The sequence below is a fragment of the Ambystoma mexicanum genome, chromosome 11 (assembly GCF_040938575.1).
Source record: "Ambystoma mexicanum isolate Mex_15411 chromosome 11, UKY_AmexF1_1, whole genome shotgun sequence".
Lineage (NCBI taxonomy): Eukaryota > Metazoa > Chordata > Amphibia > Caudata > Ambystomatidae > Ambystoma > Ambystoma mexicanum.
The window spans coordinates 624725261-624752142 of record NC_090934.1 but is presented as its reverse complement, the minus strand read 5'-3'; the positions used below and the strand labels follow the sequence as shown (position 1 = coordinate 624752142).

At 43.3% G+C, this 26882-nt stretch overlaps 1 protein-coding gene across 3 annotated transcripts in view; it reads right to left on the bottom strand.

The window, feature by feature from the left end:
* GAS2 (growth arrest specific 2) overlaps positions 1-26882 on the bottom strand; it is a 1136685-nt gene that overhangs the window by 449961 nt on the left and 659842 nt on the right. For all 3 annotated transcript variants that reach the window (XM_069623497.1, XM_069623495.1, XM_069623496.1), the window contains exon 5: positions 11000-11063. In XM_069623497.1, the coding sequence (XP_069479598.1) occupies positions 11000-11063 (64 nt within the window). The remainder of the gene's footprint in view (positions 1-10999; positions 11064-26882) is intronic.

The window sequence follows — 26882 nt, the reverse complement described above, 5'->3', positions numbered from 1 at the left end:
GAGGATCTTGAGTTGGTGATAGCATTCATAACATCCTTTAGGGATATCCCTTCTTCTTCCATTCCCAGTGTGTCGCCATTTTTGGCTTGTTCCTGCTGTGGAGCTTGGGCAGAGGTTGTGTACTGTTCCATTTTGCTCTGTGTAGTCAGATGCTTCGCCCTGTCTTTTCCCATGTTGAACCGGCTAGTGTTAAAATGCAGATATTCCGCTCCTTCTCAGCCGCCGCTAGTGTCATCGCCTAGAACAGTGGGGTGTTCACTCTGGGCGCTATGATGTGGCAAGATATATTCCAGTTGTCGCTGATCTCCCAGTGTCTTTGTGGGAAGTGGTGCAGCAGGTTTCCAGCGATACTTGTTCCACTCTTACAGGTGCAGTGTCACTGTCTGACTGGTGCACTGTAGGGTCAACGCTCCAGCATTAGTGTTCCGTCTTTTACCACCTTTCTCTGCGGGCAGCTTACCATATGTTTCAGGCTTGTTTGCTATTCTTGGTGTCAGTTCCTCTAACAGATTAGTGTTATGCACGCTTGAGACAGAGGATCCTGCAGTGTTGAGTTGGGGGCACCACCGTGGCGCGTTGCCTAGGACCAAAGAATCAATACTATTGTTTCCTACTTGCATGGGAGAGTTCATGTACGGGGCCAGTGGTTTCAAAGGGGATGCACGCCTCTGTTGCATGTATAGCAGAGTCCAGGCTGTGGTGGTCTGAATCTTATGTCCAATACCCGGGGCCAATCAAGCGACAGTGTATAGCCTTCGGTATGACCACCACACAGTCTGCCCCTGCAGCAGGCATGTACTACCAGGGTGACGTGTGCGGTGCGCTTGGGTTCTATGTATTAGAGATGTGGATTCTTTCCAGAGGCAAGGCTGGATTCAGTAAGCAATAGTCTATGTTGGGAGCTTCTGTTTACACAGCGCAATCCTATGGTCTCCGTCTCTTATGCCTTCCTACTTTGCAGCACCCCGCCTGTCTGCAGATTCATATATCAGCAAGTGTCTGTGCGTGGCAGTATTCTAGGCCAGCGGGTGCTTGCAGAACGATGGTCTGCACCTATTTTTGGGTGTTTATGCCGTACCTTTAATGAATGAGTGAGGAGCCTGCTGTAGAGTATGTTCCCTGGGCAGTCAGCTCTCATACATGTCGCTACTTACTGCCGTTTTGGTGCGCCGCTAGGGCAGAGTGCCTTTTAGGTTGACTTGTGCTGGATGTTCACACGCGAGAAGCATTCCACCCAGTTGTGCATCTGTTCTGCAGCCTTCGTACCATGAATTACATTCCCAGTACTTCTTCCAGTGTTTGTTATGGGTGTTCCTATGCAATGCTCTGTTGCTCTTTTGTGCCAGGGTAAATGTATTACTGCATTTATATACTCTGAGTTATGCAGGCTATTTCGCTCTTCACTTGTCGGGAAGACGTGTTTCTTTATTTACATGCCTCAGTCTTTCCCTTTCTCCGGGGGATCGCTGCAGTTGTTGCAGGGCAGAGTCGTTTTCACACAGGTACTCCCGGGCTGCGCCGCTGTGTCTGCGCTGCTGATCCAGCCACTCAGTCCCAGGTGACACATGCCGGTGGTGGTCTACGCCCCAGTAGTCACTGCCGCGCTGTTTGCGTGCGCCACATGCAGGTCTCGTTCCCTCCCCAGATGCTGCTGCAATGCTCCTCGCCTCCGTGGCGCTCGCAGATCCGACGTCTGGGAATCCCGATTGGTGTCCTCAAGTCGGGACACACCGTCTCTCCTCAGAACAGAGAGCGCCGGCATCCGTCCACTTTCACAGGCGCTCTCCGCATCTCCACACCGGGCCCTCTCAGGTTGGAAGCAGTATCCGTTCGTCTCGATCAGCCTGACGCACGGTGGGGATAGTTGATGTTGCTGGGCATCCAGAGTGACGGAGCTGTAATCTTACTGCACGCCCTGCGATCAGTGTACAGTCCGGGTGGCCATCTTGGTTGCCGCTAACAGGCGGCAGTCTCCGATTTCCAAGCCGTGTAACTCACAAGCCACGCTCCGATTCAGGCCCACCTTGCAGCGATCATTTGTGGAAGGGTTTCGCTGCCTGTGTTTTTTTTTCCGCGGGTTTAGCGGCTCCGGGTTGCAGGATATTTGTCAGGATCTAGCTGGCGGTGCCAGGAGCAACAAGGGATCACATCCTCATTGTAAATCCGTTGGCCACGCCCCCCCTTTGGCCACACACCCCCATCTGTACTTTTTAAATCTGTTTGTTTTCTGTGTTTATTTCTTTTGGTTATGGAGTTTTAGAAAACTCCATAGGCATCATCTTTTTTATTTGTGTCACACAGAACCCTCAGTGCAGTGACACACGGAAGCCTTCTAGTCTGTCCAAAGGTTTAAATACCTTCTCTGGGAAACACTTCTATTTCCCTGTTGAGACTGTGAAGTAAAATTGACTTTACTAGTCTTTCCAATTTCATAGACCCAGCACACACCATCTTGCAATGGAGTGCTGGAGGGGTTACATAGCACCCTCTGTGTCTAAATACTCATGTAACAGTCAAATGCTACCCTTTCCTTTTGAAAAGGCTGGTGGCAGTGGTTTTACAAAAAGCTACCATGAGTTTTCCCAACCGCGAACACCGGTAGCCAAAAATCACGGGAGGCATGTTTTTCAAGATGCTTCCTCAAGCCCCTTGTTTAAAATGTCCCGGTCTTCTTTTTTCACCTTTTCTTTCGGAAAGGTCCTTCTAGTGTTTGTCTCCAGGTTTGGTCCCTTTGTTTGTGTGCCTTTGGCGGGCTTCAGGAGTAAAGACCGCCTCTGGCGTCTGAGTGTCTGGGGTGGGCAGGAAGTGAGAGAGGTGCCCAAAACTTCCTTTGCTTAGTCTCCTCAGAGAACCAAATGCACTCTGACGTGATTGGCTGGCTGAATGTCCGGCAAGGACAGCCACCCTGCTGGGTGAGTGACAGCAAGGCTGGAATAAAAGGGAGAGAACTGTTTAAAAGGCGAGTCTCTGGGACTGGAAAGCAGAGTCGCCCACTGGAACGAAAGAAACGAAGAGCTGGAAGACGACGGCTGCTGCAACTCCTGGACCGTTGGTTTGTACGGTGAAGCCCTGCTGCAGGTCTGAATTGCCAAACTCCATTCGACAGAGAAGCTAATTCAAGGACGGCTTCTTCCTTTGCGTTGGTGGGACCAATGAACTCATAAGACACCTGGATACCATTCTCAAGGCTGGTTAGGATTAACCAGCGAGAGGGACACCAGCTTGTGTTCTTGAATCTACAGCTACTGGAACTGAAGTAACTCCATCTTGTTTGCTTTCTTCAATGATCCCGTGCAGTGCAGGAGTCCCCTGATGCCCTCCCTCTTGTCCCCACGACTGAGGCTCAGGAACAGTGAGATCTGCAGGAACTGCCAGGAACCAACGACTTCAGCAGCATTTGTTTCTTCAAATTAAGGTGCTGTGCCAACCCGATTGAGAGAGCGCCACTCTCGTGGTGAAAGTTTGTGGTACTTTCCCAACTTGCAGGCCTAATCAGCTTGTGACCCTACATATGATTCTTTTTCGCCTAAACTACTTCTGAGAACTTTTGTAAAGACTTTACCATTTGATACCAGAACTGCTCTTTCCTATCCTGAATACTAGCCCATTGACTTTGGCCTAGGTCTATGGACTTGAATTGAACTCTTCTGGTGAAATGAAACTATCTAACAAGTATATGTGATCTATTCTACTTACCTTATCCCTTTTACCCACTTTTAAGTAATTGAACTGCTATTTTGCTCCTACTTCAGGGGTGCTCAAACGGTTTTAAATCTTAAGAGTTTTGTATTGAAGTGTATTAGTGTATGATATTAAGTTGCCTCCTTCTTGTGAAATGTTTTCTAAATGATTGTGTAGTAAATGAATAAGTGTTTTACCAAGAAACCTTGTGTATAAGTGTCTACTTGAACCACTGTGATTGAACGACCTCTGTGTAACCTCTTGTACTGTTCACATTCACTCTTGAGGTAAGCCTGGCTGCTCAGCTCACTACCAAAAACTGTGTGGTACAGACTTATACCAAATGTTTGTTTGACTTGCACTTGTAGTCCTAATTGTATGTGGTGGTCCCAGACGGTACTGCATGCAATTCTGCCTATCAATTACTAAACTAGATGTGCTGTTTACGTTGGAAGAGCAACTGTCTGCAATGGATATGCTTCCTAAAGGCCAGGCACAAGGCATAGATGGATGGTCTGACTAATTTGATAAGAAGTGTAAGCAGCTAACAGGACGTAATATGCTGAAATTATGGGAGGAATCCTTGAAGACATGTCTTTTACCAGGGACATTGAGAGAGTTATTTTATCCAACACATGCTCGCTTGTAGCTCATGCTGCCTCCGTCCAGGATGTTCTTGCTGAGTCTCTTCCGGACTCAATGTGCCTCACCGAGAATTGGCTGGCTGTGGCGGGTGCTCCGGCACTGCATGCTGCATTGCCAGAGTGTTATACAATTATTAATTTGGATAGTTTGTCCCCCCACACTGACACTGGTAGTGGGATGGAAATTATCTTTAAAACTGATTTGCAATTAGCTGAGATCCCTTTAGTGCATGACATGAATAGGGAAACCCTACTAATCTGTCTTACAGCATCACCTACTTTGTCTTGGCATTTTCTCATTGTTTATGGGACCCCTAGCTCGCACACAGGGTTTTTAAATCTGTTTATTGACCTGATCGCTGAACTCCAGGTTAAATATACACTTTTGACTGTTTTAAGTGATTTTAATATTAAATGTTATCAGCCCTGTTCTCCTATTGTTACTCTTTTTTGTTTAGGCACTATCCGACCTTAGTCTTCATCAGTTTATTAATGAGCCTACTCAGATTTTTGGTAACACTCTTGATTTGGTTTTGTCTAAAGAGTTCTCTATTTCAACTTCCCCTGCTGTACCGGTGGTCTGGTCTGACCATTTTTTAGTACATTTCTTACTTAAACTTCCTCTTCCTTTGTTAAAGGTTGCACCTTTTACTGTTCTGCGGTGGAACTGGCTCTACACAGATCGGAACATCTTGGTGGCTACTTTTAATGCTCAGTGTGAAGCTAAAATGTCACCTGACTTATCCTATTTAACAGATTCTCTTAGGTTAGTGGCCAATGTTGTGGCCCCTCTTAAATCTACCCAACTGCGGAGGTGTCCTTCAAAGCCTTGGTTCTCAGATGAACTTAAATATGCCCGTCTGAGACAGGCTAAGCGCAATTGGCGTCATACCTATTGCTTAATGGGAAAAGTGGCCTTTCGCCAACTTATTGAAGACTATCATACAGCTATTGATGAAGCCAAGTAAGCCTTTTTTACCCATGCAATCAAGAAGGCCCTTAGCCAAAGGAGCTTTTTTTGGTGGTTAGGTCCCTATCCTCTACCACCAATCTTTCTCCTACAGTTCTGAACTCACAGTCACTCTGTGATTTATTAGCTCTTTATTATGTCACTAAACTTGACAATCTATATACTAATATTAAACTGGCTCAGCGTTTTGCTGCCTGTAGTCACTTACTTCCAGTAACTATGGATACCTTCCATACCTGGTCTGATTTCCTCGCATTTTCTGAGAAGATGGTGGGGCAGACTATGCTGCAACTGAAATCTGCAGCTCCCTCTGATCCAGTTCCTCTGGATGTGCTTAAAGATATTTTACCAGGCATTGTGGGGCAATTTTCATTAGCAGTAAATTTGTCCTGTCAATCTGGACATATCCCGGGGGAGCTCAAGCAAGCTGTGGCCATACCTCTTTTGAAAAAACGTCACTGGATCCTTTAGTACCTGCTAATTGCCGTCCTATCTTACTCTTGCCTTTTCCCATGAAGCTGCGTGAGGCTTTGGTCTCTCCTCTTTTGTCTTCTTTCCTTGAGTCCTCTGGGTTCTTGGACCCCTTCCAGTCTGGCTTTCATCCAGGACATGGTACGGAGAGTGTTTTGGTATCAGTGGTTGATGACATGGCCAGGTTGGTTGATAGTGGTGGAGTGGGTGCCCTGATCTTATTAGATCTTTCAGTGGCCTTTGACACTGTCGACCACTCCATTCTGCTATCCCCTGTGGCCGTGGCTGGCCTCTCCGGGTCCGTCCTGGAATGCTTTTCTTCCTTCCTGACGGATAGGGGTCAAATTCATTCTCTTCCCCCTTTTTCCTCTCCTTCCTATGCATTATCCTGTGGGATCCCTCAGGGCTTCACCTTGTCCTCTGTGCTCTTCAACATCTATATTCAGCCTCTTGTTGGTCTCATCCGCTCCTTTGGCCTCCAGTGCTACATTTATGCCTACGACACTCAAATTTTGGTGCGGATTAATCTTGGCTGGGTGGAGGTGTTGGTGTGCTTGCATAACTGCCTGATGGCGGTGGGGGAGTGGATGAACAGCAATTGGCTGAAGCTCAACAAGGACAAGACAGAAGTCTTGGTGGTAGGTTCTCCTCTTGTTTCTACTCTTTGGACTCCTTCTTTTTGGCCCCCTTCACTGGGTAGTTTTCCTCTTCCAGTGACAGTGGTGAATAACCTGGGGGTTGTCCTCTCTTCCGCTCTTTCCATGGCTCCTCGGGTAGGTGCAATTTGTAAAGCTAGACATTTTCATCCTTTGGATCCTTCGGAGGGTTCTTCCTTTTTTCCCCAATCATCTTCGCCCTCCAGTAGTGGCTGCTTTTGTGCTCAGCCGGCTGGATTATTGCAATACCTTATTCCTGGCTCATCCAGTAGGATTGATCTACTGTCTCCAGGTATTGCAAAATCTAACAGCGTGAACTGCTACTAATTCTCCTTATGGCACTCATATTTCGCCAGTTCTCCACTCTCTGACTTCTAGTGGGTAGGCGTATTGAATTCAAAGATCTCTGCTTAGTTCATTGAGCTTTTTATCAGCAGCGAGCTGTGCATCATTGGGACAAGTTAGTTCCTTATTGTTCCGGTCGAAATCTTCAATCGGCCAATGCTTGTTTGGTGGCAATCCCTAGGTTTCGTCTCTCTCGAGTGGTTTGCTGGGCTTTTTCCATTGCCGCTGGTAATCTATGGAATGCCCTGCTTATTGTACTTAGAGCTACCGGGAATCACTTGGATTTTAGGTATCTGCTTGAAACACTCCTATTCTAGATTGCAGTCAATCTCTTCTGGTTGTTCTCTAGCGCGAAGATTCCCCCAGGCAAACGTATGAATTATAAATTTAGATAACATAACAGAGGCATCGATTATGCTCTTAGTGGAACCTAGTGAGCCCCCGGAGGAGCATGAGTCTTATCAGTCACTGTTGCTGCTAAATGTAGATATGAAAATATTAGCATGAGTCCTAGCTACGCTCCTGCCGCCCGGGATGCCATACTTGATACTCCCAGACCAATCTGGCTTTATCCTAAAATGGTCCACAGCCTTAAATCTAAGGTGTCTCTTCAACATTATGACACAGATCAGCCTAGAAGTGTCTGCAGTTGTGGTCATGCTAGATGCCTAAATGTCATTCAATACAGTGTTGTGGCGATTTTTATTTGATGTACTGGAGCACTATATGTTTACCCCCCTAATACATAAGGTCATGTATTAGTATGCTGGGTAGGGGTTTTAGGTCGTGGTGCACACTCTCCCCTCTCCTCTTTGCTCTGGTAATGGAGGTCCAGGCTGATTTATTGCTTGTCAAACATAAACAGAGGGGGATCAGATTAAGGGGTCCCCCAGAGATAGTCTCTCTATACATGGACAATGTGCTGCTATTCCTCAGGGACCCAACCGCAAGCTACACCCAGTGATGATGGACGTTGGGAATGTTGAGGAATACTCTGGATTGATCATCAACTAAGTTGGGTATTTTCTTCCTTACACTACTCACCCACCGACCATCTAGGGGTGTGGCATGGTCTCCAGAGACAGCAATCAGATCTACTCAAGGAATCACACAGTGTATTTGAACAGCTTTAACTCTAAACTAGATACACAGAAAAGGCTCCCTATGTCGCTAATGAGGAAAATGGCACCTGTCAGAATGGTATCCCTGGCTAAATTGTTATATTATTTTCTCAACTTTCCAATTAGATTTAAATAAGCTTCTTTCGGGAGTTGAAAGCATTGATCATTCGGTTCAAGCGGAACCCTGGGAGCAGTTTGTATGAAAGCTTAAATATATAGGTAAACCATTTGCTAGGAGGGGACTGCACGTCCCAGATTTTGAGTTGTACTACCTAACGGCACACACTTGCTTCATTTCCTACTGTGGGGCGCAGTCTCTTACCCATATTTTAAAATATAGCAGAGGGCGGTGGGGCAGATGCGTCTGGGATGGCAATGATTAGTAATGGTTATATAGACCCCTGCCCTTATGACCCCTTTGCAACTAGATTAAGTGCATGATGAGGGATCCTGAAGCGCCTGGGCATAGTACATCCTTTTAGTCATAAAGAGCTGATTTAGGGCATACTTTATGTGCACCCGAGTCTTGAGGGGAATACCAGTAACGCCAGGATGCATGCTGGACTGCTGAATTTGGGGGACCTCTTTCAAGATGGGGCATATGTTGCATTGCAGGAACTCCAGGGTAGTCTGGGAGTTTGCACAGCCACAGATTTCGAATGACTACAGGAAAAAGCTGCACTGGGGGATATGTGCCCAGACTTCCCTCGTGAGCCAGTGATGCACAAGTGTGCCAACATCATGTACTTGTGCTTTCCATGCCACCAATTCATATCCACTTTCTATAATCTGATGCAACACAAAGTAAAAGAAACGGAGATGAGGGCTTGGGCCACGGCACTCAGCGTGGACATAGACAATGATAAGTGGTTGATGGCATGTTTACTCACTAAAGGTGTCCTTTAACCCTACATTCTGCCTGATACACTTTAAGATATTGAAACACTTACACTACACACCAGCGCTGCTGTGAAGGTTTTATGGTAAGATTGAAGGGTATTGTTCAAAATGTAAAGCTTCTGAAGCTGATCAACTGCATATGTTGTGGGCCTGCCCAAAGCTGTCCTCTTATTAGGGGGTGGTATGCACCGAGTAGTCTGCAATGGTGGGCATAGCTGTGCCTGAGGACCCTATGTGGAACCTCTTTGGGATATTATGACAAGATGGAAGGGATGAAGCACAGATTCCTGAATGTGGCCTTCCTCCTGGCTAAAAGAGTCATTTTGCTACAATGAAAGCAGGATAGACCTCTAGAACTGAAACACTGGCTGCGAGACCCGACGTGGGTGAACAACACCGAGGATGTCTATATTTCGATCCAATCAGTAATGAGTCAAACAAAAAAGATATATGGACCTACTATTGTGCATACTTGTTTTCGCAAAATAGAACGCAGACTGAGGAGTCGAGAGGCAGTGAGTCGGCTGTCGGTTTAGCCGTATATGATGCTCGGGGATGTAGTGTTGTCTCTTTTGTTTTGCATAAGTCACCCCAAGTGGGACAGGTATGCCCAGACGTAGGACTGTTGCATTCTGGGCCTAGAGACCCTAGAGACCCAAGCTACTCCTCACTGATGACGCCCAATAAGGCCGAAACATGTCTAGGGATGCTTGTAGTCTTGGGTAGAAGGGCTGTGACCTAAAAGTTCGGGCTGGACTTCCCCTTTTGGGGTGGGACCAAGCCTGATTTGCATATGATCTTCCCCCTTCTGAAATGGCTTGGCAGGCTGAAGAACGATGGTTTGGAGGGTTGCCCAGAGCAATGCCATTGGTTAGGATTAATTCCAAACCTTCCAGCCATCATCTAGTTTTATCTTACTACGATTAACATTTCACTGACAATCTTACCACCAGACAAAACATCTGCTCACGGGAGTCTTCCCCATTCTGCCACAGTTTAAAAGCAAATGCCAGGGTGTCTGTCTAAGAGAAGAATCCTGGGTGCTGCGGAAAGAGGGAATGGCCTACTTCAATGTACACCACAGAAAGAGGACTATGATACATCTAGTTTGGCCCACATTTCTGAACCAGAGAGCATGGTTGCTGAACGATTGCTTTTATTAAGCCTCTGCTAAGGTTTAATATGGATTATTCTTTATTATGTAACTTCTGCTCTTCTATGTACCTTGGGTTTCTGCCCATTATTGTCTTCTGTTCTTCCACAAACTGCATTTATTGAAAGATTCATCAATGTATGTGACACGCAATAACTCTCAATCATCAATATCTACAGGTTGTCTTTTACAAAGAAGTTCACGGCTGTTAAAATGTAGCAGTTACAGATACTCAAGTGTGCATAGTATAATAGTGTATACATAATATTTATAAATGAGTCCATATGCATCTATTTTAGAAAAGTATATATTCAAAAATAAATCTGTGTTCATTTGGAGCACTTCACTTTCAAATTTCAGATGAAGCCATTCCCGCTTGAGTTTAGTTTATAGTTCCCCTGCCAACTGGACAGAACACCTTCGCCCCAAACAGGTCGCGAACAGGGAATTACAGCTCAATAATGCAGCAAGAAAACAAATGTGTATACTGCTCTACCCACAATCTTCGGTTATCATAAGCAGGGCATAGTCAACACCTCTTCAAAAGAAGAAAATATGTGCTCGTTCACGCCAAATAGTTCTGTAAATCCCATGTGTGTCTTTTACTTGGAAAATATACAGTTAACATGTCAGAGGGCTGACCTATCTTTGTATGGCTGGGGAATGCGCTCCCTCCAACTCTAAAGAGGCCTGACTCAGCTGCACATGCTTCTGTATATAGATCAATAATATACCAGTCTGACTGAGGTGAGTTAACGATGAGACCCAGCTGATGTTCTATATTTATCATTACAGAAGAATTCAACCTTTTTAACTGTCAGAAGCTTTCTTAGCAATTTCTCTTGGACATCTGTTGCGCAGATACTACACCACCGAGGTCGGGAGTTTTGTTTGAACAAGTGCCAACAAGATGTGCTTACATTCATTGCCACACATTTTTCTGAGCTTTAGTTGATGGTAAAACCCAGTCAATGTTAATACCAAGACATGCTAAGTAAAGGGATGGTTAAGAGAAAAAATATGTACATTTCTAAAATCTTTCAAATCTTTTCGCTTACCTGGCGGCAATTCTCCCAATTTCCAACAAACAAAGACACACCTCCCGGGGCTGCTTGTGTAGGACTGTAAATACAAAAGCAGTACAAAATGAATGCGTGGTTTATCAAGTTTCACAGCATCACAAAATACGTGACCAAAACAATATTTGTCACTCACATGAGCACAACTGCAGTACATTGCTTTTCTCTGTATAATTCAACAATATTTGGGAAAAGTAATGTGTTGGTCCTATAATTGTAATTAGCACCCTTGGCTGTTGTGTCAGCAAATCACGTTGCTCCAAACCCGGGCTCAATCTAACAATGCAAGCCCAGGCTCGGCCCAAGCCAAGTGCTCTGCGCATCCGCCCTCCATCCAGCACTGCTTGTTTCCCCTGCTCCCCTCCACCCCACCCCCATCTCGAGCACCTCAACATTCGCCACCCACTTCACTTACTTTTTACAGTGGTCCTCTGCCCGCACCGCTTGACTTCCTCTATCTATCATGGAAATGGAAGAGGGGCTTCGAGCAGAGCACTGTCTTCCATTTCCATGACAACCATGACTCTCCCCGGCCACCGCTGCAAAGGAAACAGTGCAGCTGTTTTTATTTGTTTAATTGCTATTAGCACCTCGAGGGTTACCGTGAAGCCCATTGATCACGTGATTATAGCCATTTTACTGTACAGAAGACTATGAAGTGTTTGTTCAAACAACTAACTGAATTGATATGGTTCTTTTTTTCCTCTTACACACTGTCAACTCTGTATCTGCGCAAATAATATATACAAATAGCCAAGGACGCAATATAATTGAAATGTCATTGTCTTGGATAGAATGTATCATTTGTTTAATGCACTTTCAGATCGTAGCCTTTTATGAAAACCATATTAAAATGTATGCATATAGTATAAAACCAGTGGACACGTTACACACATATTACAATAAGTGTACACTCCCTTTTTTCTTCGATACTGTAATATTTTGGAACTGAGTGAAGGCACCTCACCATTTAACGAGCCTTGAATCATGATTTCCGAGAGGTAGCTTTCATTCTGTGAACTGGGTGGTATCTACCCCAAAATTCGATTAGATTTTGATCTCTTTAGTAGTTGTGAGTTTGGATCAAGCACAGTACTTTTTGTTCAGGGTTCAGGCTATATGTCTGTAAAAGCTGGAAAGCGAGAAAAGCCAAGGCAAGGTGTTTCAGTGTGTGTTGGCAGACCTTATTCATGGCTAGAAATACACATTGCTTCCACTGCCTTATTGATGCCACAGACAGTGTTCCTAAGCTTCCTAGTTCCATGTGTCAAAGTCACAGCCCCGTTTTTTTTCAATGTTACTCTGGGATTTTTAGTCATAAATTTAAAATGGAAAGTACAAATCTACAAGTCATAGATGTCCAAGAAAACAGAGGGGCTGGCTGGTGATCTGACACATGGAACTTGGAAACTTGAGAACACTGTAGAGAAGGTGAATAGAAGAAAGACTCAATGCTAAAATGCTGAACATCCTTGGTTTCTTCTTCACTGCATTGAACAAGACTACTGCACTCGGTCAATTACCCATTGAGCACTTACCCAGTCACGTCCAACTGGGGCACCTGGTCTCCACCCCCCTTGCACTTCTCCTCCTCCCCTCTCTTGTACCATCTTGTGCAATTGCACGATCTGAACGTACCATGCCTGGAGGATTGTCAATCCTATTCTCCATGTCTCCCCTCCTGCATTGTGTCAACTCTATGCTCTTGGAAAATCGGCAGAATCGTCATCATATATATTTGCTGTTATCTTGACTGTTAACTGTATTATATGCACTTAATCTGCCTGAGCAGACTGGTTATAGTTCAGAAATTCAAGGGCTCTGAATGACTTGTTTTTCTCCCCTGCTCCTCCTTGAGCACCTTGAAACACTTTCCTTGTGTATAGGCTCTTTACAAATTAGCATTACCATACCTGTACTTTTAAACACATGTGCACCCTTGTTTAAGAAGCTATAATAATTTGTTTTTTATATAGCACTTTAATCTAAAGCGCTTACATAGGACTTATTTACATACATTATTACTACCCAATTGAAATTGTTACTCATTTATCAACCTCGGAAGGATGAAAGGCTGAGTTGGCCTTTCCGGGATTTAAACTTGTGACCTGCAGATCAAACACAGATCACTGCAACAGGTGTTTAACCCGCTGAGCCATTTTACCGGCTGATGAAAGACATTTGATGAGATATAAAACAAGTGTATATTATAGTGAAGCTCTATTCATTAAATGCTGTCTTTAGGAGAAGAAACGCCATACACCAGGTGCCAATGTACAAAATAAACTGACATGCAGTTTCAAACATGGAATTGGTAGTCTAAGGGACCCGGCTGAGGCTGCAGAATTTCAGAATTTCATCAGCCTAAACTGAAATATTTACAAAGGGAACAGGAAAAGACACCTAGAGGTGGTCTTTCTACTAATCGTACAACCCCACTAGTTATCTATGCAAACATGTATTCTTCGATCATATATAAGACTTTATGGTAAATTATCTCTATTACTTTATTGTTACTTCTGTGAAAATCGGTCACTGAGTTGTGAGCAATGCAAAGAGAGAGAGAGAGAGAGAGAGAAAGAGAGAGAGAGAGAGAGAGAGATAGAGAGAGTGAGAGAAAAGAAAAAAAAGACAAAAGGTCCAGGTTTCATTACCCCTGAGAAAGAACACAGTCCTAGTCACTGGCAAAGGTTTTTTTTCTGTAGTGTAGAGTGTGTCTTTCCTGTCTATTTCACTACTCTAAGCATGTATATATTCCAAACACCTTGCAGGAGCATTGGGTGGGATGTGTAGCATAATGTATGTATGTGTTCATTAGCTAGGTACATTTTCTCGACAAGAAAATACATGGAGTAATTGAATAACATGTTTTTAGATTTTTATGAAATAATTTGAATTGGGATTATCCACCAAGGACAATACATTGCAAATCACAAAAATCGTAGAGCAAATCACGGCTTTGGTTTAATTTCCACTCTCACAATAACCCTGAGAACATTCAGTGGAATTACCTTTAGCCACCTTCAAAGAAATCTTTCTATCCATTGACAAAAACATCATTTGCATCCAAAGCATTTCATTTCACCCACTTCTTCTAGTCCAATGCGCTACAAACCACAGTGCTGTGTCCAAGAATCGGCCTCAGTATAAGGTTGCTGGGATCCTGGTGGTATTACCGCCAGGGTACTGGCAACCGGTAAAACTGTTACTGGCACTCAGTCCAACGGAAATACTGCTGTATTATAAATGCCAGTAAGTACAGTAAATCGCCATTACATAGAGTCCCCTAGGACTCCATGGGGGGATTCTCTGGTATAACCGGCATCAGTAATACCGACTGTTTTTGCCATTAGGGTGACAGAATTACCTCCATTGGCTGGAGGTAATCCAGGCCACCCCATAGGCAAACTTGTACTTTACTGGTGCGGTAAGATGCCAGTAAACGGATTTACCGGCACATTATTACTGCACCGGGAAGGTCATAATGAGGCCCATTGACATGTTTATGTTTTTTTAGCTACCCTTGTCAGTGCCACCCTATCTCCTTGAAAACATACTTCCATTTGAATTTTAAACACACGCAAGAATTTATATTTAGATTATTTACTTAATTATTTGATTTATGTAGCACTTTCTCCAATATTGTGCAATTGAGCTGAATAATCAGTAACACAATCACATGATAACAAATGTAGTTAGCATGAAATTAAATTAAATGATATTTTATTTATATTGTACTTGTACACAAGTGTTTCAAAGCGCAACCAGGCAAAAAGGGAGGGGAAGAAGGGAGAACAAAAAAAAGAAAACAGAATCATAATAGGCCTTGTGACATTTAAGAAAGCGCAAGTGCATGCAAAAGGGAAATGGGGGAAGCAGAGGAGAGAAAACATAAATAAATATTAAATAAAATAAACAATAAATAAGGGCGATAAACCATGGTAGTGCAGCCAGCAAGTGTCAGATGAAAGTTAATCAGAAAGATATATCTGATAAGTGCAGAAGAAAAGTGGGAGGGGGATTGTATGGTACAGATACAGAACCCTAGTGCAGAGGGTGGCAGGGTGAGCAGGTACCTGGGCCCGAAGAACAGAGGGTGGCCAGGTGCACGATGCCTAGAGAAGAAACCAATCAGCAGGGGAGAAGGGGGCAAAGGCAGAGGCAAAGAGGAAGGTCTTGAGATGCTTCCGGAACCGGAGATGGTTTTCCTCAAGTTTCAGGGTGGCCGGGAGCTTTTCCAAAGGGAGGCACCAGCCAAAGACAGAGATCTTTCCCCAGCTTGTTTCTTTGCAAAACGACTAACCCTGAGGTAGTTAGAAGCAGAGGCGCGAAGGGCTTGAGTGGGGAGGTATTTACAGAGTGATAGTTGAAGGTATTTCGGACCCAGGCCCCAAAAAGCCTTGTGGACAATGCAGAGGGTTTTAAATGTAATCCTTGCATCCACTGGGAGCCAATGTAGGGATTTCATGGCTGGAGAGATACGATCCTAGGGCTTGAGGCCAAGGACAAGTCTCGCAGTCCTGTTCTGGATTAATTGTAGAGGGCGGAGAGTGAAGGCAGGCAGATTTAGAAAGAGGCTATTACAGTAGTCCAATCTGGAGAGAACCAGAGCTTGGGAAACAGTAAGCCTTTTTGAGGGACAGAGAGGAAAGGCAGAGTACCTCTAAGGAGGTGAAGTAAAATGTTTGATTTTTTTGGAGACATCAGAGATGTGTGCAGAGTAGGAAAGTGTGCAGTAGGGACCCCAGCCAGCCCATAGGACTGGGTGTTTCCAAACAGCACTTTAAGATGAGTAGCAGCACCCTTGAGATGGAGGGGGATGCAGATTAATACTCTTGCATCAAATAAATAATGACAACTCGATAGTTTGGCAAAGGGAGTCCGTTTAATGACAAGTACAAAAAGCAGGGAGTTCATGAATATCAGCAATCACTCGATCTTCCTTCTCGCTTCGACTCCAATTAATTTCAGAAAAAACATAACATTTATACCAAAAACTTGTCATCACTGACATGTAACTCTTAAAACTTAGCATGCAACTTGATGGTTGTATGAACGTAACTTTAATATAGGTACTATATCTGTATATGGTAACGGTGTGAGGGGTTTGGATAGACAATGTCAGGTGGGGCAACTAAGCCCTTCCTTTAAAATGGTTACTGTAAACGTCACTAAAAGTACGACGTCTCATTGGTCCTACTAACTATAGGACCCTAGATTACATGGTCCACTATGATTGGGTTGGCATCAACCCCACTCATACTTTTCCACTTGCACTTAGCAGCGTGCAGAATAGCCGGCCAGGTGCAGGGAGTTGGTCTGCACCCCAGCTTCCCTCCAATTATAGTTACAATCAATCATCACTTCAGTGGTCATGTATCAGTTATTTCTTTGTGGTTGGCCTCGAGTCTGCTTCTTGGTCTGGGAAAGTTAAGGCGTCTGGGCATGGCAAGTGTCCATGCATAGGTGTGAAAGTCTCATCCCTTTTGCTTGCTCGGTCACGTGATTCCGACACTGTAAAATCAGTCTTTCCTTCATGCAATTTTGTGTATTTGATTTAATTCTGCCAGTCGTTTGCCATATGTGGCTTATCTTGACCTTTCTGAATAGGATACTCTGTTCTTCTTCTCATTAATTGTATCCACTGTTGGCCTATTTCAGCTGATACGACCTTGGCTTCTTGGCATGGTTATCCTCGTCTGAGCTTCTCTCCGTCTTTAATTCTCGATTTGTTTGCTGCAAAGCTCTCCTCTTGAGACCTTTAGTAACCTTTGTTTAATTCTGCTCTTGTGCATAGAGGAATTATACTTATATAAAGTAATTCTTTGAGGTAGATATGTATAGGTGGCGCTTGCCGCAATCTATCTTACTACTAAGCATAAGCAAGCCTCACCATTTCTGTTCTTCTTGCAGTTTCTTTGCATATGTACACGTTTAGCCTAACTGAATATCTTCATTGTGCTTCTGGCACAAGTTTCTGACATCTTGACATCAATTGGTTTACTTTAGGCTCAGGAAGTCACTTGTCCATGGTGTTTCATCTTGTTTGTCATCATTCTCAGGTCGTTATATCTTCTATATTTGAGCCAGTCCGGGTTCTTATGACGTCATCATTCGTCTTCCTTCAGCATCTTCTTAGCTTCTTCGGGTATTACATTCTGGCGATCATCATTCTGTCTCATTTGTTGTTATGGTTTTCTCAATGGGTACCTTACTGTCCAGGTTTTCTAGGTGTCGGTACTTCAATAGGTGCTGTTATTCTGATAGGTACTGGACAGAGCCCCACTGCGGCTCTCTGCTGGTTTATATGCTCATCATACGTCACATATGTCTGCGTGAATGTTCCTGGTACTTCAGAATGGGCGGTAGGAGTGCAAATCATGCTTGGCACCTCCTCTTCAATACCCCTCTGGGGGATTCATTGACCACTTTCACTTCTTCTTTTGTATCCACTTTTATTTCATCCTCTGGATCCAAACATAGAGGTCTGAAGAAATGTCTCCTTGGGGTCCATATTTTTATGACTCCCTTCAAGCTTACTGCTGTTCTTATGTGCTCATCTTTGTTCCATGTCATAAGTTGACATTGTCCACTTGGATTGCAATAGATCCATTTTGTTCCACATAATTTCTGTGTTTCCTTGGATAACGAAACTTTGTTCGTTCTCGTGCATAAATGCTGGTTTTCCCAAAATCTCTTATTTTTTCATCAGTTAGGTCCTTAGGTTTCCATCCTGGTGAGACATCAATCATGATCTCCATCCCTATGGCCTTTTTTTGCAGTTTTCTGGCACTGAGATATTATCATCTTGATAACACAGAATCTGAGCAATATCGTCACTAGCAGGGCTCCTAGGAATTTGAATGCATCTGCCACCCATTGTGGAACACATGAAAATAGTGATCCAAACCAGCTGTCATCGTCAACTTCGTCAGCTTCATCAATCCCCTGATTCTGTAGTTTCATAAGCATACCTATGGCCTCTTTTAAGGTTCCATTTTTGTCATCGTGAGATTGTATAAATGTGCAACATGATGCTCCGATTTTTGCACAAACACCTCCATCCATATCTGTGATCATGTCAAGGACATATCTGTTCTGGAGAGTCATTAGTCGAATCGCCCTTAACTCTTCCTTGATTGCATTGAATCCGTTTATGGTCGTGTTGATGTTCTGCAGTGACTCCCATCTGGTTTTCTACAACCATTTAGTATTTGCTCCAACCTGAACTCTTGGCATCAGAATTGTCATTAACACTGATGAGGTTAGGCTGCACAACCTGTGCTCATACGGGATCGCATGAAAGGCTTCTTCTGATTTAGCAGAAAAGTAATTCTCTCTCTTCATTTGGCTCATCAGTTCCACAGATCTCTTCTTCCTCAGGTGAGCAGCTGCTTTCGGAAAACTGTCAATATTCAAATCACTTTTTGGGATCACCAACGCTGGAACACAGACATTCACCAGTGTTTGGCAATCTGATATATGCTTTGGATCCACATGCCCAATAATGATCCATGATCACTGCAGTACCATGTACCATTCCTGGAGCATCAAAGAATCGGCCACAATTCTGATTCTCTCCCATTTTTCTTGTGTCATTATTCCTGAAGCAGAAGTTTGGACTCTTCAATGGCACTGTCTGCAAGGGTCCTCCTCTCTCCTTGACACATGGTAGCAGTCTTGCAAGCTTTGGCCATAATGGCTTGCATCCATTCTGTGCTATCTCAATAGTATCCTGGTAACACCCAATCACTACCCATGCTCTGCAGATCACTACTCCTTTCTCCCATACATCTGGCGAGAGTACTGTTCCCGATAATTTGCATTTGGCCTCTGTTCTTCCAACTCCGAGCTTCTTCTGGAGTTTTCCCTTGAACTTTCAGTCTTTGGTTTGCCTCTCTTCTGATCTCTGCTCCTTTAACTCCAGGCTTCTCATATCAGATCACAATGTTCTTTGTTTTTCCATTGTTTCTTGTCTTTATGTCCTGGACATAATCATGTTCATTTGGATCAGTTGCTTCAGTTGCCCATTTGAGTGAAGCATCACTTCCCATGAACTGGCCTCTGGTCTTGCACATTGCTATATGTGACAGACAGTGTGCTGTCTGTACATCTATTTCGACAGCTATGAAGATCTTTTACTTCCCCATGCTGTAAGGTAGGAGTGCACAAACAAAGCATTCTTCCTCAGAAATTTGTCGTCTTCTTCTTTCATATGTTGGTACCAGATTATTTCCCAAGTGTGCTGTGCTGTCCAGGTAGTCGTTTAGCTCGTTGTTGTCTTCTTGTTTGCTTCTTTTGATTTCTGTAGTTTGTTATAAGCACATCCTTAACTGCATCCATATAGATTCTTCTTGCTGGAGTATTCTCATGTATCTCCATCCGAGTTCCTTGCGTAGTAGAAAGCCCTGTCATTCCTTCCTTATCTATTTGTCTTTTCCTGGCTTTGGCTATAAACAGCCAAATTGATTCTGCTATCATCTATGTACGTGATAGTTTTGCAGGACTTGATTTGATCAGGCGTGCTTGTCAATGCTGTCTCTGTTTGTTTATTCTCCAACTCCTTTTGTCTCTTAAAAAGTTCAGTTTTCTCCATTTGTCCTTTGGCTTCTCTTGGTGTGGAACTTCTCATCGTTGGTTGTCCAAACTTCTCCCCTTTTTTGGACTGTGGTTCTGTAGTTATTGACACTAGACCAGGTGTATATGCGCTCATCATATGTGTGTGTGTGTTTTTCATTAAGCCCCTCTCATACTTGCTCTGCTGACCCTGTCTCTGGCGGTTCAATTTGTTTGTTACCACAAGTGTGTGTGTATTATTGCTCATCACATCAATTTCAAGTTCACTCATTCAACTATCAGACCTTCTCGGGGCTGGAATGACTATGTAAGGTCTGGGTACCTTCGTGGGTTTCATGCTTACATCATTAGGTGGGTGCACTGAAATCGGAACGCTTTGTGCACCAATAAAAAATGCAGTTTGAATCATCAGTGACAATACAACAATAATGAACACTATGCATAGGTAAATGATTTCTTTGTAGGTTGACTTGCAACACTTATTTCCGGGCCAATACGAGCATCTCTCCTGAAGGAGGACAAGATTACTATTTTGGTTGCCCATCTCGATCATCTAAGGAAATAAGACTAACTCTGTCTGCCAGAATGTCTAGGTAATGTCGTTATATCCGGGTTCTGCTGTTTCTGCTTGTAGGTTGCAGATACTGGAACAAATAATTTATTGTCTCTTGTCTCTGGAAACAGTTCTCTTTTTCGTATATGAAAATGTCAGGTAAGGTAATAAGTTCAGCAAGTCTCTTAGTTTGCGTGTTCAAAATAAACAAGCTCCCAGTCAAGGCCTCTTATCTGTTTCACTCCTGAAGACATGTCTTTTCATGGTCAGCATCAGCAGGAGTGAAGTTCTCTGGCAACACTTTCTCGATCTGTCCCTCGGCGGAAAGTTTACAATCTTCTCTGGTAATTCTGATGATGATTAGAACATTCAACCTGCATTACAATACCATGCAGGAGCATGCTCATTTGCATAGAATTTGCTGGGTCTCTGGTGAAAGTGAGGACGTCAACACTGGCAGGTCTCCCCACAAGCTCTGGAAAGTCCTCCATTAGGCGATAAAACACATTGCTTGCTAGTCTGCTATCTTCTGGTGACAAGGACATTTGTCTTGTCCTCGCTGAACTCTGGAAGCAAAATGAACTGCTCACCAATCACGATGAGCAGCCTCCTTATTGTCTTTTCATTTTCAGGGTCTTGAAGAAATTCTGTAATGTTTGTGAGCCTTCCCACCAGCGACGGGTATGACCTCAGTACTAACTCAAAATAGATCAAAATGTCCTTAGTGATGTCACTACTGTGTAACACCATAAGTGAATCCAAATAAGGCTTCCAATTTATGTGTCCTCGATCAAAATTTGGCATATCTTTTCTCATCACGGCTTCAGTATACCTCAGTCCAAAGTTCAAAGTCAACAGACTATGTTGTGGCTTATACGTGTCATTTTCTACTTCACCCTGCAACTAGGATGCATAGAGTGTCTGTGTTTTTATGTCCTTATCCCCCTATTTTGCTCAGAGGAAATGTCCAAAATTAAGCCACAACTTTGTACAAAAGTTCTTTGCTTTTGCTTTGCTGGTCATGCGTCCTTCTTCCTAGTCATGGATCTCGTCTGCACGTGCTGTGGTTCTTCCCCGTCGTCTGTAGTCTCTACGCATAAGAGCTGCCTAAAGAATAAAACACCTAATGCACCTCTAGTTAAACATTTTACTTAAGCCAAACATGGTTTTGAGGATTTTAAATGGACCATACTCTTGATGATACGAGGCCATGATCACTTTACTAAAAGTAGAATCTTACTGGAAAAAGAACAAAGATTAATTTTTTTAACACAGAGCAAAAAGAAGGGGTTAAATGAGTCCTCCGAATGGTTGAAGGTTTAAATCATATAGAAATGGTACATAAACCCGAGATACCGCCCCTAAACACGTGTGTAAAAAGTAAAAAATAAAATATCAAAAGACACAAGCCCTACAGTAATTTTTCTAAATAACTCTCCGTTGAGAGTATGAGTGAAAAACACTATCAACACAAAAAAAGTACTAGTAAGGCAAAGATTTTTTTTTGGATTGCTCCTAAAAGATACACTTAAGATGGCAGCCACATTTGGCATTTTTCCGGCGGTTTCCGGTGATGGCCTGTACTAACATAGTTGCACACACCAGCGGCAGATGCCAGAATACGAGTAAGGATTCACACCTTATGTGCAGAACTGGGATTGAAAGCGCCACAAAATAGTGCACACGCGTCTATCTATACGCAAGCTCTGCATCAAGTAAAAGGTAAAATAGCTCTATTGGAATAACAACCGAGTTACCATTCCCCACCTAAATATCCATACCCACCGGTTATCAATGTTTATTTTGGGTCTCCCGTTTCTAGTGGCGACACTGATCCGGTACCCGCACGAAGACTAAGGATCATCTGTGCATCCAATACCCCGCCACGAGGAATTATCGCCCGGTTGGGACCTGGATCTACCTTTACGATCCTTGTTTAAAGGTAGGCAATATTTCCCCTTACTACGTTAAAACAATCAGATCACTGGGGCTGAGTGATACCGTATGGTTAATTAACCTTTTACCCATGGAAAGAACGAGTTTTCCTGTCTTTTTTAAAAATAAAATTTTAAAAAATTTTATGATCTGTATCTGAAAATCTTCTTTAACCATGAACTCTGACCAATTTAGAGGAAAGTATAATCTCACGACTCCCTAATTTGATGATTTGAATCACAGGAACCTAAGGAATAACACTAACTTCCTGGAAGAAAAATGCCCAATTGATGTGGACCTTTTCTATTTACCAAGGGAGCGTCTACACTAGGACGGACAGGTAATTAATCTATTCTCTTTGTCCTCTAACATTAATTTTGTTACCAGAACCATAACGGAAATACTGATTCTGGCTGTTTTTGGTTTTGTCAACAGCTACTTCAACAATCAAAATTTGTTTTTTAAATTAAAGTTTCTCCAACCAGAGAAGAACACAGACCAATTGTTTGATTACTCTATTTTATGTTCATGACTACTCCTGAAGAAAGTCCCACCACTTGCCTTAGAGGACTGAAACATGTTGAGTTGGCAATCTAATAGTAAAATCAGATTATGTTAAAACATCTAGAGATCCACCAAGATCAAAAACCTATATCAATTAAGGATGTATAGCAAAGGTTAAAAATTGAAAACTTAAATGGTTGTATTTACACATGCGTCTATCGTTTTAGAATAATTGTGTTTGAAACTTTTATGTCATTGTCATATTTGTGTATATTTTAGAGTGTCTGTAAATGAATTTTATATGTATCATGTCTTCTTTACTAACAAGAGGTTTTTTACCAAATAACCCATAATAAAGTTTATATTTTTGAATGTAATTCTGGAGTGAATGAGTAGCTGTTGACAATCCATTCTCCTACCTTCTTTATACTTTACAAGTTCACGTTGTTCCCAAATTCAAGGTAGGAGTCCACTCTTTAGTGGTTTTATTGGGATCTCCTCATTGTTTTTCGTAGATTATACAGTTCACCATAAAAAATGCAACATGCTCTGCCAAGTTTGTTATAAACCAGTCTTCAGCAATCGTCGCTGCTAGATTCTCTTTTGTCATGTGCGCTGGATAGTGTAACTGTTCCAGTGCTATTTTCAATAGGGCTATATTCATCACCGGTTTAGCAGTGCTGTCTTGTCACCACACGCTCTCGGAGGGGTGTAAAGAACACCCTTGCCGCTTCCAGAGGTTCTTTTCCTCCTGTGGTGCCTCCCCTTGGAGCTCCATTAATTGGGTTTTCTCCATATTACTATAACCTTCAGGTTCACTTCGTGCAACAATTATTCTCTCATGCACATCAGTTATTTCCACATTCCTTATTTTTTCATCTTTGGTCGACACATGCTTGGCTTTCATGTCTGCTGCTTGATTTCCTCGTGAGAAAAAATCTGTCCCAGTCGTTTGGGCGGCGCATTTCACGACCGCTATACCCACTGGGAGTTGTAATGCCTTAATCAGCCTGTCCAATAAGGCTGCATGCTGCACTGGCATGCCGTCCGCTTGGAGTTAGCCCCTCCTTTTCCAGCGCGCTAGGCCTGCATGCACTGTTGATGTCGCATAGGCGGAGTCACTGTACACGTCACTTTCTGGTCTGCATGATTCTCGAGTGCGTGTATCAACGCCAATAATTCTGCAGTTTGTGCTGAATAATTAGATGTAATCGCGCACTAATGAGTACTTGAAATTCTCCATTTGCTGTGTGCTTCATCACAGCAGTGCCTGTATATCTCTGCCCATCATTTTTATTGATTCTCGAAGAACCGTCAACGAAGACGATTTCTCCTTCTGCCAATGCATTTTCTTTCACTCTGGGAATCTCATCATAAAATTCTTCATTGTTCGTGCAGTCATGTATTGGGTCTCCTTCAGTGACTGGCTCTGCTATAAACATAGCCGGGTTCACTATCTTACATTGAATTATCTTAAACCATGGATTTGATATAATCACTTCGTAAGCAGAGGCTCTCTGAGATGTCAATGTGCCTTTCTGTTTCTCTATAATGGCAAATAGTTTGTGCTCGACGAACAACGTCATTGAGCTTCCCATTACAATGGTTGTAGCTTTCTCTATGGCGAACACTGTGGCAGCTAAACTTTGTTTGCACAGGAAGTAACCTATCCTCACTGGGTCCAAATTCCCACTGTAGTATGCCAAGGGCTTGTACCCCAACGTGGTTCTCTGTGTGAGTACTGCTGTCAGGACACTGCCATTTGTTTGTGAAAACAGGTAGAATTCCTTTGCATAATTGGGAATCCCTAAAACTGGTGCCGTGCAAATGGCCTTTTTTAGTTTGACAAACCCTGACAAACCCTTCTTCCATGGTTTTGGTCCATTCCATTTTTTCTTTTGTCCCCGTGCTTTCTTTAGGGCTTGTAACAAGGACTTGGTATAAGAGCTGTAGTCAAAGACCCATGCCCTGACATAATTACAGAATCCTAGAAAACTTTGCATTTGTTTTATCGTGTGTGGCTTGGCTGTGTTTAATATGGCTTCAGCCCTTTCAGGGGTGACCCTTTTCCCCTCATGTGAGATCAGCTGGCCTATATACAGCACTTCTTCTTGACAGTATTGTAACTTCTCTTTGTCAACTTTATATAGTTTCTCAGCCAATACAGTTAATAGCTGAATAGAATCGTGTCTGCACGTCTCCTATGTCGTGCTGCAAATTAAGATGTCATCCACATATTGCAAGACAACACTCTCTAATGCAATATTGCTTACGTCCATCTGCAGGACTCTATTGAAAATCGAAGGAGACTCACAGTACTCACAGTGCACATGTCCCTTTTCCTCATGCATAGGTATTCTTGGCCTAAATAGAAACTCATCTGGGGTTCTCATTGGTTTGTCTGTAATGTCTGGTAGCCATGACATTAATATACACACTCGATCTGTGAATATTTCTGGTTCCAATGGAACAGCTCTCATAGCCGTTTGTCCTGTGTATGCTCTAATCATTTTGCATACATTCAAATAATGCCTACCTGGAGTTGAACATACTATGCCCTTCTCCGTGAACGAGATTGTCATGTTTAACTTTGTCATTAGGTCTTGTCCCAATATATTTACTGGGGTTTGCCTTGAATACAGCAGTGGCACATTCATGTCACATTCTCCTACGGAAACTGGAAGTTATTTTGTAAAAGGAACACAACGTGTTGCTCCTGGGAAGCCCTGAGTATTTATGGCATCGCCGGATAAAGAAAACTTGCCTTCACGTATACACGAGCATGTTGCACCTGTGTCAACTAAGAAAGAATGTCTTTATCCCCTATAAGGACATCTACCTTTGGTTCCTCGTGAGGATTTGGTGTCACTGATAGGATAGAACACATCAGGTTTTTCAGTGAGCGGTCCTAGTCCATATATAACTTTGTCCCATGCTGAGTGAATGGACTTCCTCTATCACTAGTGTTATTTCTCATTCCAGAATTCAGTACCTGTCCTGTACTTGTTGTCTGTAACAGTTGCATCAGCGACTGTTGAGACTGTCCTTGCGGGAAACTTGTCACATTCTGAGGTTGCAAGCTTTGTTGTGCTCCCGGCGCTTGCTGTTGCACCGTGTGATTTTGTGCAACTCCATTTCCACGATGCTGTAAAAACACAGGTGGATTCACCATCCCTACTCTTGTTCCTTGGTCATTTTGCACCATGCCTTGGCTTTTGCATGTGCGTTCTAGATGCCCTGTCATCCCAACGTCCAACATATTGGCGGTGGTCTGATTATTTGCCCATTTGACATATCCTGATTGCCGTTTTGCATGTTTTGAAAACCTCCCTGATTACTCTGGAACCCTTCCTTATTACTCTGGGAACCTCTTCCTCGAAAGCCTCTCCCTCTGGGTTAAAACCCATTATTGCCTTAAAAAACCTGCCTTTGATTATAGACCTGCTGTATGTTCGATCCATCTGTGCTAGCCCCTTCAATGGCATATTTTGACAATTTCTTCTGCACTAATTCTGCCTCTTCAGCCTTTCGTGCAGATTCCTTTTTGTGATTTTTTTCTTGCGGCAACCTGCAATAGTGAGCTATGGTGAACTCTATTTAAGACCATGGTTTGGCCTCGATTCCTACCAATTTCTTGAGCTGCTTCTGTACCTGATCTAGCAGCCCTTGGCATAATATATGGTAAAACACGGGTATGGACTTCCCCCAAGATTCGCGAGTTTCCAACACCCATGCGTCTTGGAAATTCTGGATGTAAAGCAAAGGATCCTCTGACTCCTTCATTTTACGTGTCATTATAGCTCCCATGTCAGAAGTATCCGGGTATAGCAATCGTAATGCTTTCCATACCGCGGCTCTGCAATTGTTAAACGGAGCTCCATCATGCGCAGTATTAACTGTAGTTACACCACGGTAACCTGCACGTGTGTACCCATCGTCAACTCTATCACCAAGTGATGGCAATTAAAAGACCCTTAATGTCCCCGATAGCTAACGTGTTTCCTCCCATCATCTTTTCTAACTCATGTATCTAATTTCCAGCTCCCGATGTCAACACTGGAAGCTTAATTTTCAGATTTTCTCGATCCATGTGTGGCCAGGGTATATACTGTGGCCTCGTTCCTCCTTTTTCGAGTAACGGAATTGTAACACATGGCACTTCTTTTCCTATCTCATCATTTTTCTATCCACTGGTGGGGTAATATTCCTGCATTGCAGTCTTCCTGGCAATGTCCTTAGTCTGCTCACATATGGTGGTGGAGACATCCCCCTCTGACCATAGGATACTCCTTT